The sequence below is a fragment of the Scyliorhinus canicula genome, chromosome 2, assembly GCF_902713615.1.
Source record: "Scyliorhinus canicula chromosome 2, sScyCan1.1, whole genome shotgun sequence".
In the NCBI taxonomy this organism is placed as follows: Eukaryota; Metazoa; Chordata; class Chondrichthyes; order Carcharhiniformes; family Scyliorhinidae; genus Scyliorhinus; species Scyliorhinus canicula.
The window spans coordinates 77,899,594-77,918,674 of NC_052147.1; the positions used below are offsets into that span (position 1 = coordinate 77,899,594).

General features: G+C 41.0%; 1 protein-coding gene across 2 annotated transcripts in view; it reads left to right on the top strand.

Moving 5' to 3' along the window:
* snx6 (sorting nexin 6) overlaps nucleotides 1-14,401 on the top strand; it is a 39,916-nt gene extending 25,515 nt beyond the window's left edge. For both annotated transcript variants that reach the window (XM_038781054.1, XM_038781045.1), the window contains exons 10-14: nucleotides 5,536-5,575; nucleotides 8,478-8,564; nucleotides 10,927-11,086; nucleotides 12,647-12,732; nucleotides 13,790-14,401. In XM_038781054.1, coding sequence (XP_038636982.1) covers nucleotides 5,536-5,575; nucleotides 8,478-8,564; nucleotides 10,927-11,086; nucleotides 12,647-12,732; nucleotides 13,790-13,843 — 427 coding nt within the window. In that variant the 3' untranslated portion in view covers nucleotides 13,844-14,401. The remainder of the gene's footprint in view (nucleotides 1-5,535; nucleotides 5,576-8,477; nucleotides 8,565-10,926; nucleotides 11,087-12,646; nucleotides 12,733-13,789) is intronic.
* Nucleotides 14,402-19,081: the final 4,680 nt, after the last annotated feature.

Genomic DNA, 19,081 nt, shown 5'->3' on the forward strand with positions numbered 1-19,081 from the left:
GGAGGTTTTTCTGATGGTCCCAGTGAACATTAAGTCAGAACTGTAGAATGTGTTTTCTTTAATTCACACTTTGTGCTCTGCTCATGCAGCTCACTTTATTTGAGGCAATATTTGTGTTGCTGTAATTGGCTTTGATTTCACTGGACTATGGAAAGGAAAATGTCAGCAATGATGCCTGCTTTTGCTTGTTGCACTGACTGGTGTCGGAAAGATGACGTGTGATGAGAGCAGGATCTGGTTTGGTTGCGATGCCCTCCACAGTGAAATAGCCAACTGACACAGATAAAAGAGGACCACGTAGGTGAGGTGACCGAGTGCATCTGGAGATGTATTCCGCACAGAGTAGGTACCGTTAGCGAATTTGGAAGCAATGGTGGTGGGGGCTGCAGGTGATGGAAATTAAGATGACATTTTACAACTGGAAATAGATGGTGAGAATAAACTTCAGTCAATAATGTGATGATTGTGTCTCAACTAATTTTACAGACCAGATTTCCTCTATGTATCTAATGTGTTTATTCTTCAACAACCCCCCCCGTAATGATTCAAAAATGTATGTATTGTATGTATTGACTACTAAACTTGCATGACATTGAAGTTTAACAGTTATGTAATAATGTAATGAGTTAATTGTTTGAGACATATTTTCATGCTATACTGCATAATCTCTGAAAGGAGGGTATGTATGTACTGTACAAAATGATAACCCTGGAAGAAGATAAAACAGCAGCCAATTCTGGAAAAAACTCTGGGGTGTTTGGGGTGTTCCTTGGTGACCAATGTAATGGAGCAAAACTTCAGCAGCTTGTGGTTGTCCATGATTTATCACAACCACAACAAAGTTGCAACTTCATTGGAAATGTGCTCTTCGCCCCTGAATATGTCAGATTTCTTGTGCACGACAATAGCAACTCTATACCCAATCTGTCCTAGCATTTGTGCCAGAGACTGATGACTGTCATATAATCTAACTCTGCCTTTGAATTTATGGACATAACATCCAGTCCTACCCTCGCTATCCATTTTAAATAACATTTTTAAATTAGACTATATCCAGCTCCTTCATCTTAAAACTTCAATTATAATTCCCTCCATGTTATTCCAAAGTAAATAACCCAATTCTTCTTCTAGCTGAGGACTTGTAATGGTTTTTATTTTACCTGTAATGCCTGCACTAATCTTCTAATATTTCTGAAATGTTAAGATATAAATAAGGGGGGCAGCAAGGTGGCCTAGTGGTTAGCACAACCGCCTCACGGCGCTGAGGTCCCAGGTTCGATCCCGGCTCTGGGTCACTGTCCGTGTGGAGTTTGCACATTCTCCCTGTGTCTGCGTGGGTTTCGCCCCCACAACCCAAAAATATGCAGAGTAGGTGGATTGGCCACACTAAATTGCCCCTTAATTGGAAAAAATAATTGGGTAATCTAAATTTTTTTAAAAAAAAGATAAATAAGGATGGGATAACTTCTAAGGCTACACGCAGCATTTTCCTCAACATTAAATCAGCTACTTGGGTTTTGTCTCCACACAACTAATTTTGAAAGTTAATTTAAAACTGCACGCAGTGTAGCTCGTTCAAGCTAGGTCTAAAGGACGATTATTTGAGTATTTTTCCAGGCATCATGCCAGGCATCATTTCATCTATTTGCACAGCTAGGACTTTGGATGGGAGAAGTAATGTTCTCAGAACAAAAGGAAGATGTTTTATTTAAGATAACTTCAGTTGATGGCTGAATATGGTCGAACTTCTGATATGCTATTTAAAGAAGGAACTCCCGGCACACGCACATAGTCAAAACTAATCTTTGGATTAACTCAAAATTGGGTTTACGTCGAGAGGAAAATGCAAGGAAACTTGGAAGGATTTACAGCATGGACAGAGGCCTCCCAGCTCTGTGATTCTGGCTGTGAAGAGCTATTCAGTCTAATTTTACCTTCCAGTTTTTGGACCGTGTTCTGCAGGTTACCGCACCTAGAGTGTATATCAAAGTGTCTTTTAAATGCAGTGAGAATTTCTGCCTCTACCACTTTTTCATGTGGCTAGTTTCAAGCCCGTACCAACTTCTAGGAGAAAATTGCTCCTCACCTGTCGTCCTCATCCTTCAACAATTACTTTTAACCAGAGCAACCACTAACTCTGGTTAGTGATTGCTCTGCTAATGGAAATATGTCCTTTATATCTACTTTATTTGGGCAGCCCATAATTTTTAACGCTTCCATTAAATCCACGTGCAGTCACCTCTGTTTCAAAGAAGAGCTCCAGCCTACCCAATCTTTCCTCATCTAAAATTCTCCATTGCAGGCAACATCGTTCCTCTCTAATGTGATCACATGCTTCTTGAAATACGGTGACCATGCAGTACAACAACTGTGATCTAAGGAAGCAACTTTATTAATATCCCATAACCAAAGTTAAGAATTTGTTATAATTGCTGTTCATTTCTTTGTAAACTAAACAAGCTTGTTGGTTTGAGGTTATGTCTCATCTCCACATGCTTTTCAGCCCCCTCTTTGAAGAGGTAAATGTACAGGGCAGCACATTCAATAATACACTGGCTAGTAATATATTAGTGCCTGGGTCATGCTATCATTTAACTAGGTGTGGTCAGTATGAGGTGCGCTCTGCATCATCGGTATGCAACTTAAGATTGGCCTGTACCGTTGAATCATGCTAAATCTGAAAGTTGTGATGGGGTCTAAGATTTAATACCATCCGTTTAACCTCAACAGTCTTTCTAGAGTTCCTTCACTATGTGCAGTAACCAAAGCTGGACAGAGTAACCTACCAGATCCTTATCTCGCCTAAATATGTGATTCTTTGAATTAAGTGGTCCTGGTAGTACAGCTTAAAAATGTATTTGCTTTCTTTGCAGCCAGTTAACATTGTGCATCTTTAACAACTTATTGATCAGCACCTTTAATAGGTACTCCTGCATTGTGTGAAGATTCCAAGAGTTCTAATTTCTGACAGTCACTGCACTTGTCCATGTTAAATAGCATTTGCCACACAAGCTCTTTTGCTTAACTTCTCACTCCGCCTGCAGCCTTCTCATTTGGTCTGACTTGTGCACTTCCCCATTTATTTGAGAAACCTTGGGTTCTGCAGAGCATCCAATCTTTAGTATATCAATAGTGGAAAGATGTAGTTACAGTCTCATACCTGTCCTGTACTACTGGGACCATGGTATCTTGTTGAGAAGTGAAAACTGATGCAAACAATCTGTTCAGTTAATCAAAAAATCTTATTTTCATTTAAACCGTGGCAAATCTTTCAAAGGACTAATTGTCCTTTATCCACTGATTTTTAACATGCTTAGCATTGGCTTTGCAATTGTCCTGTATTTTTAAATTCCATTTTAGCATTCTTAATATAAAAACATTTATTGTACACTAAAGTGAATTGATCTACATTCAAATAAAAACTTGAAGCACGATGTAATTTTTTTGTATTATTGCATAAAATTAAACATTATGATTCAAATCTGTGATGTGTTAATCATCTTTCTTGGTAATTTATCCTGAAGAAATGTTATGTTGTTTCACAATATCCTGGTTACAGACACTGAATCCAATGTTCTAGTTGTTCAATTGGAGCTCAAATGCATATAATGTACGTTTCAAGTTGTGGAGTTTTCCATTGTTCCAGACCTTGAACTGCTGAATTAAAGGGGGGGAGGGGGGGGGAGGGGGGGGAGAAATCCAGCGTTCAATCTATTATTTATTTATGTTACGATTTTGAACAATTCATGTTTTTTTGATTAGCTTACAGGTAGTTCCCTGACCCTACATATTTTGCTGAAAAGAATTATAATTCATAGTAACAATTAATAGTGCTAAACATTTAACATGGAACAGGGAGACAAAGCAAATAATGTGTCTTACACTTGCACATACTAGACACTGACTATTTGATATTTTGTAATTTTTGTTTGCAATCTTTTTTTAATCAGTTGCAGTACAAATGTGCATGTTCAACATTCATATTAGAGGTTCTTATGATAGTTAAGCGCAACTGGGTTGCAGTAGTCTCTTGAACCTGGTGATTTGATCACACACTATCTGTTGTAGCAATTACAGCCTCAGTCAGTTGAATTAAGCAATTACAAGCTAAAGGGCAAGATTTCCTCTGTGCATTATGTGTAATTAAACCATAAAGTCATAAATTACAGAGAACAAGTTTATTACATAATGCACAGAAAGAACCTTTCCCCAAGAGAGCCATTGCAAAGCCATCATTGCAAATCAATACTATTACATGAGTCACAGGAGTGTAATAACGCAAATTATTTTGTGTTTCTAAGGGATAAGAATGTACATTAAAAGTATCAATTCAGGACCTTTATTTTCTCGATATAATCGTAGTACCACAGAAATGAGAGATAACGATTTGAGAGAATTAAAATCCATGGGTTTTAACAAGTATGTTGGAATTTTGTTTTGTGGAATATCCAGACAAAATTGTTACAATGTAACCAGCCAATACATTTTAACAAATTTTAAGATTGAGATGGATTCTGAAATTTTTTTGTGGTGATAGTGCATAATGAAAGCTAAATGATTGCGTTCACATTTTGATTTGCTGCTGAATAAAGAGGACACAATTTAATAAATGCAGTTAATATATTTTCGACATTTTCTCGCAAATATAGCCAATCGGGGGTTAACAATTTGAAAGATGTGTCTATGAATTGGTTTTTCTATTGAGTTTATTTGATCATACTAAAATGTATAATACTGTATTTACTTATTTTGAATTTGGTATTTTGAGAGGTCTGTCCATCTAGATGACACAGAAATTAAATATTCTTTCCACTTCCACCAATTTGTGTACTTCACTTCTGAATCATTTATCATAGAATCATAGAATTTACAGTGCAGAAGGAGGCCATTCGGCCCATTGAGTCTGCACCAGCCCATGCCTCCACCCTATCCCCGTAACCCAGTAACACTGACTAACCTTTTTGGTCACCAAGGGCAATTTAGCATGGCCAATCCATCTAATCTGCACATCTTTGGACTGTGGGAGGAAACCGGAGGAAACCCACACAGATGACGTGCAGACTCGCACAGACAGTGACCCAAGCCGGGAATCAAACCTGGAACCCTGAAGCTGTAAAGCAACTGTGCTAACCACTATGCTACTGCAGCCCTGATTATAGCATTAATAATGTTTTTTCCCTACGCTGTCCAGCATTCAGCAGTGAACCAGACTCTGGTTCCCTTTTGCATCGTGTGACATTGCTGCTTCCAACAACAGCCATGCTGCAAACAGTTTTGTGATATGAATTTGTGACCATTGGATTAAGACTAGCCAAAATCATTCTACTTAGAGCTGTAAGAGCCAAGTCTGGAAAGTGTTGAGATGAGGGTTTGACCTTGTGGGCCACACAATTGTCTTAGTTTTGAATAGTAACTTCTAAAGTGCATTTTTTGGAATGGTCAATTTAATAAATTTGCTTTTCTCATTAAGTACCATATATTGTTTTTGACAAAAGGACGTTACGGTTTGGTAATATGTTCATAATTTTGTTTCAGATTTTTCTTGAAGGTATCAGAGTTATTTGAAAAAACAAGGGTATGTCAATTTTGACTTGCATGCATCTAGTTTGACTAACTTCCCAAATTTTGAAATTTAGCTGAACTTTCTTTCCTACGTGTTTGTCCATAAGCCTATTACCACCTTGTTCAGCATTGGTGTAGATGTACAACAACATCTCTACAGCAACATGCCAAAAAAATGCTCTGTGTTTTATATGGGTGTTAGGGTAAAATGAACATCGAACCAAGGGAGGAAGGCTAACCAAGAGCTTGATTTAAGTATTTTTTTCCCCAGGAGAATCTAGGAGGAGGAAATATGGAAGAGGGGTTTAGGAAGGGAACTGCAGAGTGTGGGGCCAGGATAGCTAAAGACATGGCAATCAGTGGTGAGCGAAGGGGGAAGTGCAAAGTCAGAAGAATGAAGAGTTTGGGGGAGGTGGGTTGTTGTAGCATTAAGGGTGGGTGAGACCATGAAGAGATTTAAAGATGAGGATGAAAATTTTAAATGTGTAATAGTGGGAGATCGTGAACCATTATAGGTCAGTAAAGTCAGGGGTGATGGAAGAGTGAGGCTTAGAGCACGCAGTTTGAATGTGCTGAAGTTTATGGAGCATGAAGGAAGGGAGGCCAGAATTGTCTAATGGAGGTGAAAATGGCAACAGTTGAGAGTGAACTTGTATCAGCTGGGAGGAGGTTGGTGAAATTAAAGGGGCGAAAACATACTGGGAATGATATGGGGTTAGACCTTCATCAGGTGAGTGCACCTGATGAAGGAGCTGCGCTCTGAAAGCCAGTGACTCCAAACCTGTTGGACTTAAACCTGGTGTTGTAAGACTTCTTACTGTGCCCCCCCCCAACCCCAGTCCAACGCCGGCATCTTCACAATATGATCCTGAAGTTGTGGTGATTTTGGTGGTGGAAAGTGAGGCCCAATTGTGCATGATGTACTCCAGTCAAATCTGGCTAAACTAGTTGTACATTAGAAATATTGAAGCCGGTACCCCTTGGATTTGAGGCAGTGATAATGATTCGGTATCAGTGTGAATGACCCAGATCATAGAATCATAGAGTTTACAATACAGTAGGATACCATTTGGCCTATCGAGTCTGCACTGGCCCTTGGAGAGTGCTCCCTACCCAAGCCCACACTTTCACTCTACCCCCATAACCCAGTAACCCCATCTAACCTTTTTGAACACTAAGGGCAATTTATCATGTGGAAAGCAAAAGTTTTTATAGGGATAAGGTTATCAAAGGTGGAGGTGAGTTAATAGAGGAGAAATTGAAAGCTGCAGAAGTATTGCAGTGAATCAAATGCCAAAAATTAAGCAAATTGTGAGTCAACGGTACAATTGTAAATAACTTGGGGGTTTTGCTGTAAGGGATTAGAAGGCAGATGACTAATGTGCTTAGTGGATGATATGGTTATAGATAAGTGGTTGATGATCAAGACCATGGGAGTATAGAGAGAGTGAGGGGTTGACCAGATCTAGGGTGTGACAGTGAATATAGTTAGGAGTTTATCTGGAAGTCAATTGAGGGTGAATAAGAGCATAATGAACTTGCAGGAAAGAGTTGAGAAGGAGATTGAAAGTAGTGAGGAGATTAAGGTACTCATTGCAGAGGCTGAGGGGGGGGGGGAAGAAAAAGGATAACTTGATGAAAAACTTTGGAAGTCAATAAGCATTTTAAAGAAGTTGGAACATATTCAGATCTTCAAAGAGGGGGAAGGTACTAGATGTGTTGGTCGATCAAATTACAGAATAAATGTTCTAGTTTTAATGGACAGAAAATCACATTCTGGAGTTGCACAATTTCCCTATATGTGGCACCAGTGTGGACTGTAAGCACCAAGCTGGGCAATCTTCCCTTTGACTTCCTGCTGCTTCTAGGACCGTACTTTATTGGAAATTATAGATACTAACCTACAAACTACCAATGTGCAGTTTGTGGACACAAACTGCTTGTGATATGAGGCTGTGAGCAATCATTAAATTTATTTCACTATTAAGTTTTTGTATTCATGAGTTTTGACTACAAACCTGGAGGAATAATCGTCTGAACATGGTGGACTGAAGCATATAGGGGGAAAATATGTTTGAAGGAAATGGCTCCAGGTGAAGCATTAACATTGATGTAGGTGTGATAGTCTCCTGGACTGGAATTTCTATAATTTTGCCTTGATATCTGAGAATATCTCGAACTCAAACTAGTAGAATCTAGAATCTCCACAGTGCAGAAGGAGGTCATTTAGCCCATCGAGTCTCTGAAAGAACATCCTACATAAGCCCATAACCCGACCTAACTTTGGGCAATTTAGGCAACCTTTGGACACAAAGGGACAATTTAGCATGGCCAATCCACCCAACCTGCACATCTTAGTACATTGGTGAAAAAAATCAACTACATTTATTTAGTTACCGTACATTTGCCTCATTGACATTTTTACATTTGTTACTTTTTACCTTGGCTATTATAAGGAAGAATTTGCTATGTAATCACATTCTGCTTGATTTTTCAAACAAGTAACATTCTGTGCTAAAATTATAACCAGAACATTTTTTTTTCCATTTTGAAGAATACAGTGAATTGAAAAGTGTGTTTTTCTGAAAATATACAATATTTGAGAACTTGGTATTTCACTGCAGGAGTTTTCAGAATATTTCTAAATTGTTTTTATTCAAAAAGTCAAAGTAAGCATTTGTGTAGTTATCCATTTATCAGAAATGGGTACAAAAGATTAGCTACCATTACTTATTTGACAAATATGCATGAACATCTTTTAAGCATTCAGCTTAGTTAAACTATTCTGTATAAACGTTTTTGAAAAAAACATAGGCTGGTGATTTTAGCATTAGATGGTTTGGTCCAACTTTCTCTCGATCCAACATGTGCAGATTGCTATCATTTTGTATTGATTTCTTGCATTTCATTTCCAGAAAATAGAAGCACGAGTGTCAGCAGATGAAGACCTGAAACTTTCTGATCTTTTGAGGTATTACTTAAGGGAATCGCAAGCTGGTAAGGTAAATTATTTTTTAACCAGTAGCTGTTTTTATAAAATTTGGTAATTTCTGATGCTTTTTTCAGGATGTTTCCTTGATGTTCTCAGCAGGTTTAACCAGTGAGTTGTACAGATCAGGATGATCACAGATTCAAAGGGGAGACTAATTTTGGCTGCTGGTGGGAAACCGCCAGTTTCAGTCAATTTCCTGAACACCCATAGTAGTATGAGACCACAATGATTTTAACCACCAAGCCTCATTAAGGTGCCATTAGTCCACTTCTTGCTTGGAATGAGTAGGAAATGGTTGCTGGTCTCTGGAAGATTGAACATTCTGCACTTTTCTGGTCCCACAAAGGAAAGTAAATGAAGTTATCTAAAGGACATAAACTTGTAATCACAGCTGCCCTTGACCTTGTCATTGTACTTGGTTTTGCTGGCCCCACTGTATCGATTACAGATGAAGCCATTTCTGACCTCCTGCTTGTATCACTCACCAGCCACATCCTCTTTCTATGTCCCAACCCTACCATCTCCTGTATCTATGGAAAACAGCTAGCCTCAATTCACTTACAACTGCACCTTTTTCAAAATTCTATCCAACCTTTGACCCGTTTGCTACAGCATTTCTTCAGCTACTAATTTACTCATCACGCCCTCACCTCCAACTTTGAGGTCCAAGTTCCTAGGAAGTCATTACTCTGTCTCACATTGGCCGATCCCTCTGGTACAGCCCCTTTTTCTGCTCCCTTTGGTCCAAGGATGAAAGGATATTTGTGGCAGTCCACCATGAGATTTGGCTGGACCTCTTGTGTTCTCTTGGAATAATCCTAATTATTCCAGGATATCCCTGGAATGCGAAGCTAGCTCCTCGCTTCTTTATTGCAGACCATCTTCTTAAGTCCCCCTCCACTCTTGCATCCTCTACAACAACAAGTTGACTTCATAGTTTCTAAGATTGAGACAACTGGTAATTGATTCTGCTGCAGCCCCCTCAATGATCAAACTTAATTTAATACTCCCTCCTACCCATCCCTGAACTCTTATCTTTACTCTAGTTTTTCTCCTATCTGTATCATACCCCCTCTGAACTTGTTTTGACAGTAAGACTCACCATTTGTTCCTAATCCCACTAAACTGGGCGGCACGGTGGCACAGTGGTTAGCATTGCTGCCTACGACGCTGAGGACCCGGGTTCGAATCCCGGCCCTGGGTCACTGTTCGTGAGGAGTTTGCACATTCTCCCCATGTCTGCGCGGGTTTCACCCCCACAACCCAAAGATGTGCATGATAGGTGGATTGGCTACGCTAAATTGCCCCTTAATTGGAAAAAATAATTGGGTACTCTGAATTTATTAACAAAAAAAACCCCACTAAACTGTTGACACCAAACTTTCCCTCCAGACTCCCATGTTAGGTGATATTGTAAGTGGTTCTCTCTTCAGGTGTTGTGTCCTTCTTTATATCTGGCGTCACCGCCCATCTCAAAAATAAATAATCTTTGACCCCCACAGTCCTTGCAAAGCACTGTCCCATTTCCAATCCCTTTCTTCTCAAACAGTCTTTAGCGTGTTATCGCCACTGAAATCTGCTCTTATCTTCCCCGGTACTCGTGTAAATCTATCCAATCAAGATTCCATCCTTCCCTCAGTAGCAAAATCCAAATTACATCCCATGTGACTGTGACAAGTAAACTTTCCTTCTTCATCCTTCTCGACATGTCTGCAACCTTTGATATAGTTCACCTCCACCGCCCTTCTCCACTGTTGTCAGCTGGATGGGAAGACTCTCTGTGCTTCCATTTTTAAAAGAAAAGTATTTGTTATTCCAAATTTTCAACTTTTTACATTTTACAACAATAATAAACCCACCTCTCCCTCAGCAATCAACAAAGCCAACTCTCCAAAATGCGAAATTTCACCTTCTCCAGGGCTAATAACTCCAGCAGGTACCCCCGCCATGCCGAGGCACGGGGGGGGGGGGGGGGGGGGGGGGGAGAAGCTGACCTACACCCCAGCAAGACCCGCCTGCGAGCGATTAGTGAGGCAAAAGCTAAGACATCTGCCCCCGCACCCGATGCAGCTCCGGCCAGTCCACGTCCCGAATATCGCTTCCCGGGGACCAGGCTCTACATCTATGTGCAAATTTCCCCCCCCCCCCCCATTCCTCCCAAATGCTCACAGATATCCTCCATCCCTCAAACAGTCGGCTCATCCTTGACTTTGTCAGGTGTGCCCAATACACCACCTTAAACTGTATCAGCTTGCGACACAAAGTTGAGGCATTTATCCTCTGAAACACCTTATAATCTTGTGTAATTTTCATGAACTTTGTATACGCTGTTTTAAAATAAAATTATTCAAGCTGTCTGACTTTGTACATAGGACCTCCTTTATAGACGAGCAAGGTCATTAGTGGATTATGAAAACGCAAATAAACTACTGGATAAATCAAGAGCAAAGAATAAAGATGTGCTTCAATCTGAGACCAATCAGCAGTTATGTTGTCAGAAATTTGAGAAACTTTCAGAGTCAGCAAAACAAGGTAAATGATTTACTATCATAAAATTTCAGAAGTACCATTTATAAGGAATATTTTCTGTGACCATTGAATGTTTTGCATGTGGTTGTTGAGCTGCTTAGAAGAGAGTTGTCAATATTATTCTCTGGGCTATCAATTGAGTAGTGGAGCAGCGTAAAGGGCTGTTGGGGATTTGCCATGGGGTTGTCCAAAAGATCAAAATGCCTGAATAAGAGGCACTCCCCCACGCCTCTCCACCCCTTGCAACCAAAAGCCTACAGGGAGGCCACCAGGCGTTCTCCCAATGTGGCAGAGGGCCCACATGGTGCTGATAAAATGCAGCAGTCAGAAAAGGGTTCCTCATTTTCCACTTTCATGACCTAATTAGCTTCGAAACAGGAGGGCTGTCTCTACCTTTTCTGTCACTGTTAAGATGGCATGGTGGTGGGAAGCTGGGGAGCACCCATCACCACCACACATCCCCCCCAACCTTCCTTTGCCAACAGATCACGGTGCCTTTATTGATGACATAATGATCATATCTTACAGATTATTTGGGAGTAATTGGACAAATCAGGAATGGAATATGCATTTGAGCAGTGTTCTTCAAACTTTTTTTCCGGGGAACCATTTTTACCAACCCGCCCGACCTTTGCGACCCACGTCGGCTGACCTCCGCAACCCACCATTTTCTCTTGCCTTGTTTGCTGCTGACAAAAATAGAAGAAATGGTTTTGGGTCCCTTTGGCCCTCGTACATGTTCCCCCAATGTAACCTGTTAGATGAAGGTGAAGCCTTCCGGTGTCGAAAAGTATGGAGTCTCCATCTGTCCAAAGTTCTGAATTTTTTTCCTGTAAAATTTTATCAAACAACTCCGAACTTGTGAAAAAAAATAAAATGAGTAAAATAAATGAAAAAAATGAATAAACCCCCCCCCCGGACTTGTAAAACAAAACAAAATTAATAAAATAAATGAAAAAAATAAAAATTAAATGAATAAAAACCACTGCAGAACTTGTAAAACAAACAGCTGCAACCGTTCTTTAAAAAATAGCGGCCAAGGGGCAGCACGGTGGCCTAGTGGTTAGCACAACCGCCTCACGGCACTGAGGTCCCAGGTTCGATCCCGGCTCTGGGTCACTGTCCGTGTGGATTTTGCACATTCTCCCCGTGTCTGCGTGGGTTTCGCCCCCACAACCCAAAAATGTGCAGAATAGGTGGATTGGCCACACTAAATTGCCCCTTAATTGGAAAAAATAAATGGATAATTAAATTTATTAAAAAAAAATAGCGGCCGCACTACGCATGCGTGCCCGGTTTGTGCGCGCATGCATAGTGCGGCCGAAAAATGTTTTTTTAACATGTTCGTGGCCACTTGCAGCCGGCGGTATGAAAAGCCGGCAGCTGCGCGGGGATTTGTGCGTTTGGGAGCGCATGGACAACGGCTCCGCGACCCACCGACGCGGGTTGCGCCCCCGACTTTGAAGAACACTGCATTTGAGCATCTGTCATTAGTTGTCTTAGCAATTAAAGATATGTCTTCCCTGAGATTATGTAGCCTTGATAATTCATCTTTGTTCCTAGAGCTTATAGATTTCAAAACTCGAAGAGTTGCAGCATTTCGAAAAAATCTTGTAGAATTGGCAGAATTGGAACTAAAGCATTCTAAGGTAATGTTTTTGAAGTATTATATCCATTTAAAATCCTTAAATGTAGAGCTTACTTTAAATGTGTTGATATTTAACATTTTTCAAACTTACAACGCAAGGACCAAACAGCATCTCCCTCCTCACATCAAATTCCCAGAGTTAAGCATTCGGCCTTGTTTCACTCTGACAAATCTACACCATCATGCTACAACACCTCTCCTCCACTACCCAGCTGAGCCAACTGCCTTTTCCTGGTTCAACTCTTAGCTATCCAGTTGTAGCCAAAGAATCTCCTGCAATGGCTTCTCCTCACTCCTGCACCATTACTTCTCTGGTCCCCCAAGGTTCTGGTCCTGACTCCCACACTTATTTTTCATCAGTGTACTGCTCCTTGGCAACAGCACCTAAAGGCAGCATCAGATTCTCGCACATATTGTTGGCACCCACTTCTACTTCACCACAACCTTGATCACTCAACTGTCTCAGTTGTCAGCCTGCTTGTCCCATAACCAGCACCGGGCGAGCAGACAGTCACTCCAGTGAAACATCAAGGATACCAAAGACACTGGCCAGGATCCTCTGGGTCCACCTGGCTTTAAGTAGTTCTGTCCCCTTTGCAGCCTCTTTGGCCAGTCTCACCACACATGTTGCGTGAGCGTACAGGCATGCACCTAGCTGAGCCTATCAGCGGTACACATTGGGAAGACACATTGGAGGGGCAGCTCCTCGCAGATTGTCCCTTCTACATATGGCGATGGTGGTTCCCTCATTGGTTGTCCTCTTGGTTGAAGTTTTCAGGGCTTTTGTGGGCACTTTTTGAGAGCAAATTTGCTTGTTCGCCCCCTTGTCTTTGAATACTGACCTTAAACATCTGTATGAGTCGTGGTTCCTTGTTATCTAAACGGCTTGAATGCTATAAGTACTTAAAGCAACATAAAACTGTACTTTGTAAGTGAATAGCACAAAGTGTTGCCTAACCTTTGAGCAACATTTATATTCCGACCCTGCATGATTGCATCACACCAGATATTTCATTTCCTCACGGTTCTAGCAAAGTGATTTATTTTCTTTTCCACAGGGACACTTGCAGTTACTGCAGAGCTGCCTTCTGGCACTTAAAAATGACAACTAACTGCTATATGATTGTTGCATTAACAAGGGCTGTGTACACCAAGTCTAAAAAGGAAAAAAGCTTTCATGGCTCCTTGGAGAAGGTTTACAGCCAGGATGTTACAAGTATTTTGGAAGAAAACAGCGCCACTACATCTGAGCAGAAAAGAGAAACTTCAGTGCAGAAAACCCAACTCTGTGATGCCGCATAGCACGCCATTTGTATTTGATTCTCCAAAAACCAAAATATTTTCTTCAGTTGCCAATGTCTTTGAGACTATTGTATATTTGGTTGCCAACTTTATTCATTTTTACGATTATCAAAGGCCGAATTACAATTTTTTTTAAAGAAAAATATAAATATCATATAGATGTATTCAATATTGTCACAAATGCGTTGATTGATCATTACTGCTATTCCAACATGATATGACAATTAGTCTTCATTTTTATATTAACAACACTTAACAATTTATGTTATAACTGAGTATAGTTTCTAAATCAAATTCTAAGTATAACTGCCTTAAACTTGTAGAATGATTCCTAACCATTGTAAAATAAACTGGTAAATGAGAGAATATCTTCATACCTTGATTAGCTTATTTACTGGGTAAGCATGGTTTCCTGTTGTTCTCTACTGATAATTTAGCAGGAACTTGAAAAACGCAAAACTCCCTCTGCAGGATGCCTGTTAGAAGAACTGAAAGAGGAACTTTTGGGCTTCTCTATAACCAAAATGTGATTCCATTATCATTGAGCCATACCATTCTAGTTCTTCCATTTGCCTTCCTGGTAAGGTCTGAAATTTGACAACTCAGTCCATACTGGCTGGTTTAGCACAGGGCTAAGTTGCTGGCTTTGAAAGCAGGCCAGCAGCACGGTTCAATTCCTGTACCAGCCTCCCCGAACAGGCGCTGGAATGTGGTGACTAGGGGCTTTTCGCAGTAACTTCATTTTAAGCCTACTTGTGACAATAAGCGATTTTCATTTCATTTTCATACTAGCAACATTTACTCATTCTGGTAAGTACTTTCTGCCAAACCATGAACTTCAAACTAAATTTCTAGGTACTAAAGTAACTGACAAAGAAATAGTTCTGTTATACTCCAAATTGAGTAATACTGCATCATTTGAATAATTTTGCATTGAATTCTACATTGAACATAAAGCAACATAGTGTCAACTGTTCACCTTTCCCTCCTAATGGGGTGGCGCAGTGGTTAGCACTGGTGCATCACAGCGCCGAGGACCTGGGTTCAATCCCACCCCGGGACACTATCCATGTGGAGTTCGCACATTCTCCCTCTGTCTCCTGTCTCAAAATCACAACCCAAAGATGTCCTGGGTAGGTGGATTGGCCACGCTAAAGTTCCCATTATTTGGGGGGGGGAAACAGGGCACTTAAATTTTTTTTTTTTTAATTCCCTCCTTTTAAGGGAGTGATACACTAAACTGATGGCGGTGAAAGAATGTTAAACACTGTTCACTTGTATTTAAGGAAGTGTACTTTAACATGCCAATATGTTTCTGGTTTGTAACTCTTATTACCACAGACCTCTGCACCCAGCCTACAGTGTTTACAAATACAAATAGCCTTGCTAGATAGAATCAAAATTTGGAAGGAGAAAAGCTAAAGTTTTATTGTATTGCTGGATGTTTCTTCACAGTTCCAGTGGACATAGAAAGACATTTTTGCATGTTCCTTTCACAAAATATCTAGTGATGACACAAGCTTTAATACTTGTTTAGCTGTAGCCCAAGACTCTTATCTCTTGAGCATGAACGTTTAATAATATAGCTGATAAGTAATATTGAATCCAGAATTGGCAAAACTTCAGAGTAATGCTGAAGTAGGATAAAGGTAATACAAAAGTTCCTGAAGGGCAGAAATAAACTGGCAAACATTGTGTAATTACTACAAGCTAAGTCCAAACATTTTTTAACTGGTCATCAGCTAATATGGCAGTTTGTTTATTTGTGCAAGTTGCTTGCACAATTGTTTTTTGTGCAACTATAATTACATTTTGAATTTGCCCTGTACACTTAATATTCTTCAATTCTCCCTATAATTCAGGACCAAGTCCTGAATTGGGTTACTTCAATGTTACCATGATTGCAACATACAAATATAATTTTGAAAAACAAACCCAATTTTTTTTGTTCATTCGCAGGAGTTGCGCATAGAGCACAAGGCCAGCATTAGCTGCCCATCCCTAATTCTTGAGGGTGGAGGTGTACCGCTTTCTTGCTGCCATATGATGTAGGTATACCCACAGTGCTGTTAGGATGTTCCAGGATTTTGACCCAGTGACTGAAGGAATGACGATACAGTCAAATGCAGAATGGTGTGCGGCTTGGAGGGGAACTTGCTGGTGTTCCCATGCATCTGCTGTTAGTCCGAGGTAGCAGAGGATGCAAGTTTGGAAGGTGCTGTCGTAGTAGCCTTGGTGAATTGCTGCAATGTTTCTTGTAGATGGTACACATGGCTGCCTCTGTGCCTGTGAACAGAGTGGATGTTTAAATTGGTGGATGGGGTGTCGATCAAGCAGGCTGCTTTGTCCTGAATGGTGTCAAGTTGTTAGAGCTGCACTCATCCAGTCAGTGGAATATATTCCATAATATTCCTTATTTATAGAATCATAGAAATTTACAACACAAAGGAAAGCCATTCAACTCATTGTGCTGGCTGAATGAAGCCATTCAGCTTGATCCTGCTTCCAGCCCTCAGTCCGTAGCCTTATAGGATACAGCACTTCCACTGCATATCTAAGTACTTCTTCGATGTTATAAGGATTTCTTGCTCTGCCACCTTTTCAGGCAGCTCCACATCCCCATAGTGAAAATATTTACCCATCGAAACACCTGTAAGCCTCTTGCCCTAAATCTATGTCCCCTGGTTATGGAACTGAGGGCATTAAGATATCCACTCTAGCTAGACTCTAATTTTATAAAACCCAATATTCCAATGGAAATGCCAGTCTGTTCAATATTATCTTGTAACCAAATTTTTCCAGTACAAGCAGCATTCCCCTAAATCTACTCTGGGACCCCTCTAGTCACATTTTTCCAATAGTGCAGTGACCTATGGTACTTTGCAGGGGATGTTTTGAGGAGTTAGCAGCTGATTTACTCTCTACAGAATTCTAAACCTGCTCTTGTAGCCACCGTGGGCGGCACGGTAGCACTGTGGTTACGCCAGGGTCAGAGGTTCGATTCCCGGCTTATGTCACTGCGGAATCTGCACGTTCTCCCTGTGTCTGCGTGGGTTTCCTCCGGGTGCTCCATTTTTTTCCCACAAGTCCTGAAAGACGTGCTGTTAGGTGAATTTGACATTCTGAATTCTCCCTCAGTGTACCCAAACAGGCGTCGCAATGTGACAACTAGGGGAACTTCATTGCAGTGTTAATGTAAGCCTACTTGTGACAATACAGATTATTAAAGATTATTAATTATATGGTTGATGAAGTTAAGTTTCCAGCCAATGGACATTGATGGTAAGCGATTCAGTGGTGCAAATGCTGTTGAATGTGAGGTGGAGATGGTTAGATTTCCTCTTGCTGGAGATGGTCATCCCAGCACTTGTGTGGCATGCATGTTACTTGCCACTCATCAACCTAAACCTGAATGTTGTAGAGGCCTTGCTGGATGAGGATACCGACTATGCGCAACCATCAATCTCTCCTTTTAAGTGTTGGTGGGGGAGAAGCAGCAGAAGATTTTGGGGCCTAGAACAGTTCCCAAGGGGCACAACTACAGCAATGTCCTGGGGGTAACATGATTCACCCTCAACCATCTTCCTTTGCCAGGACTCCTTGATGGCACACTAGTTCACATGCTGTCTTAATGTCGAGGATAGTCATTGCTAACCGGCCCCTGGAGTTCAGCTGTTTTGCCCAGCCCAAGGCTGTAATTGGTCTGGAGCCGAATGGCTCATTGTTTCATGCACTCCACAAATCATTTATAACTCCATAATGCATTAAAAATCTTGGCTGTGCATGTACTTCCTATCTGCTGATTTGTTTTCTACTGTCACATTTCTGGTGTCAACTTTTCACATTAATTCTCATGTTTGTATTTAACATGTGTTTTAAGAACTAGGAGCAGGAGTAGGCCATCTGGCCCCTCGAGCCTGCTCCACCATTCAATGAGATCATGGCTGATCTTTTGTGGACTCAGCTCCACTTTCCGGCCTGTACACCATAACCCTTAATCCCTTTATTCTTCAAAAAACTATCTATCTTTATCTTAAAAACATTTAATGAAGGAGCCTCAACTGCTTCACTGGGCAAGGAATTCCATAGATTCACAACCCTTTGGGTGAAGAAGTTCCTCCTAAACTCAGTCCTAAATCTACTTCCCCTTACTTTGAGGCTATGACCCCTAGGTGTGCTTTCACGCGGAGCAGGCTCGAGGGGCCAGATGGCCTACTCCTGATCCTAGTTCTTATGTTCTTCACGCGCCAGTGGAAACAACCTGCCCGCATCTATTCTATCTATTCCCTTCATAATTTTATATGTACTATAAGATTCCCCCCCCCCCCCCCCCCCCCCCCCTCATCCTTCTAAATTCCAACGAGGACAGTCCCAGTCTACTCAACCTCTCCTCGTAATCCAACCCCTTCAGGTCTGGGATTAACCTAGTGAATCTCCTCTGCACATCCTCCAGTGCCAGTATGTCCTTTCTCAAGTAAGGAGACAATACTCCAGGCGTGGCCTCACTAACACCTTATACAATTGCAGCATAACCTCCCTAGTCTTAAACTCCATCCCTCTGGCAATGAAGGACAAAATTCCATTTGTCGTCTTAATCACCTGTTGCACCTGTAAACCAACTTTTTGCAACTCATGCACTTGTACACCCAGGTCTCTACACAGCAGCATGTTTTAATATTTTATCATTTAAATAATAATCCCTTTTGCTGTTATTCCTACCAAAATGGATAACCTCACATTTGTCAACATTGTATTCCATCTGCCAGACCCTAGCCCATTCACTTAACCTATCCAAATCCCTCTGCAGACTTCCAGTATCCTCTGCACTTTTCGCTTTACCACTCATCTTTGTTTCGTCTGCGAACTTGGACACATTGCCCTTGGTTCCCAACTCCACATCATCGATGTAAATTGTGAACGATTGTGGGCCCAACACTGATCCCTGAGGGAAACCACTAGCTACTGATTGCCAACCAGAGAAACACCCATTAATCCACACTCTTTGCTTTCTATTAATTAACCAATCCTCTATCCATGCTACTACTTTA